At 41.2% G+C, this 1,990-nt stretch overlaps 1 protein-coding gene across 1 annotated transcript; it reads left to right on the top strand.

The window, feature by feature from the left end:
* The first annotated feature begins 531 nt into the window (after positions 1-531).
* Positions 532-1,644, top strand: LOC141519214 (neuropeptide Y receptor type 6-like). Its single transcript, XM_074231579.1, has one exon. The coding sequence runs from the start codon at positions 532-534 to the stop codon at positions 1,642-1,644; it is 1,113 nt and encodes a 370-aa protein (XP_074087680.1).
* The last annotated feature ends 346 nt before the right edge of the window (positions 1,645-1,990 follow it).

The following is a 1,990-nucleotide window of genomic DNA, read 5'->3' as shown; positions in this document are numbered from 1 at the left end:
CACACACAGAGACATACTGAGAGAGACTGAGACAGAGACAGAGAGGGAGAGAGATAGAAGGGAGAGAGAGAGAGAGAGAGAGAAGAAAACTTATTTAAAGGTGGTTTATATAACTTGAGTACTGAATTCTCAGCTCAGATCACACACTCAGCTTATACTGTAGATGGAGGAGAGGCAGAGTCAACTTCTGTAAAAAAAAATCTTTCATGATCTCTGGGGGAATTGATGAAATTTTTCTCACCAGAAGCTTAGGTCCAGCTCTTCCTAGAGGCATATGTACAGATTTTCATTTCCTAGGGTCCCCATAGAAATCTGTAGATTTTCTAAGTCTTCAGTAATACTTAGCATTTTTTTTTCCTTTCAGAACTCTAGGAAGATGCTTATTATGTCTACATACTTCCATCATGGAACCAAAGATGACTAAAGACTATTAAAGACATCCTGGAAGCATCCAAGCAAGGTCCCAAACAAGAAGAAGCCTAAAGCTCCTCATTGAAAAACCTCACTGGCTCTTCCCCCAGTCCTGATAGAATGGATTATTCTGAGACTGCTCTAAACCATGTGGTTCCTAACCAAACCAAAGCAAAGAACAACTCCTCTATGTTTTTATACTTTGAATCTTGTCAGTTGTCTTCTCCAGCCCTATTTATCCTACTCATTGCCTATATCATAGTCATAGTTGTAGGCCTTTTTGGAAACCTCTCACTCATCATCATTATCATTATCAAAAAACAGAGAGAAGCTAAAAATGTCACCAACATCCTAATTGCCAATCTCTCCCTGTCTGATATCCTGATGTGTATTATGTGTATCCCATTTACAGTTATCTATACACTAATGGATTACTGGATATTTGGAGACACCATGTGTAAATTGACTTCCTATGCACAGAGTGTCTCTATCACTGTTTCCATATTTTCATTGGTCTTAATTGCTGTTGAAAGGTACCAGCTAATCGTGAACCCCCGTGGCTGGAAACCCAAGGTGTCTCATGCCTACTGGGGCATCCTAGTGACTTGGCTGTTTTCTCTCCTGCTATCAGTTCCCTTCCTCCTGACCTACCACCTCACCAATGAACCCTTTCTCAACCTCTCCCTCCCCAATGACCTCTATATCCACCAGATGGCCTGTGTAGAGGGCTGGTCCTCCAAAGTGAACCAGCTCCTCTTCACCACCTCCCTGCTCATGCTTCAGTACTGCATCCCCCTAGTCTTCATCTTCATCTGTTATCTGAGGATCCTGATCTGCCTCCGTAGGAGGAATGGAAAGATAGAAAGGATGAGGGAAAGTGAAAGCAAAAGGATAAACATTGTGCTGATCTCCATTGTGGGGACCTTCGGGGCCTGCTGGCTACCCTTAAACATCTTCAATGCCATCTTTGATTGGTACCATGAGGCCCTGATGAACTGCCACCACAACCTGGTATTTGTGATCTGCCACCTCATTGCCATGACTTCCACCTGTGTCAACCCTCTTTTTTATGGCTTCCTCAACAAAAATTTCCAGAAGGATTTGTTAGTACTCATCCGCCACTGCCGATGCTTGGCACCTCGAGAGAAATATGAAAATATTCCCATGACCACCATGTACACAGATGAATCCAAAGGATTCTTAAAATTAGCCCCTCTACCAGCAGCAGTCTAAAAATGTGCTGTCTTTGTACATGTAGTTATTTCCTTGGAGATGGAAAAAAAGTTAGGAGTTATTCCAAATCACTTTGTTTCAGATAGATGACCTTTTAAAAATTAAGGTTTTAGATTTCATCCAAGAAAGCACTGCATCCCCCTTAAAATGATCATACTCACTTGACTTTGTTATATTGCTGATTGTTAGACAGAAAAAGCTCTTTTATTAATCATAAATCTTCCTGGTCTTGGGAGTTTTCTGTTGCCATCTATAAACAATTAAGCATCTCCACAAACTGAAGGCAGGTCTTGGTTTTATGTTATTCTTCCAAAATTGTAAAGTCAGTGAAGTTCTTTTCATGTGC

Source organism: Macrotis lagotis, chromosome 1, assembly GCF_037893015.1.
Source record: "Macrotis lagotis isolate mMagLag1 chromosome 1, bilby.v1.9.chrom.fasta, whole genome shotgun sequence".
Classification (NCBI taxonomy): domain Eukaryota; kingdom Metazoa; phylum Chordata; class Mammalia; order Peramelemorphia; family Peramelidae; genus Macrotis; species Macrotis lagotis.
The sequence above is the reverse complement of the archived record's forward strand: the minus strand, read 5'-3'. Positions and strand labels throughout refer to the sequence as shown.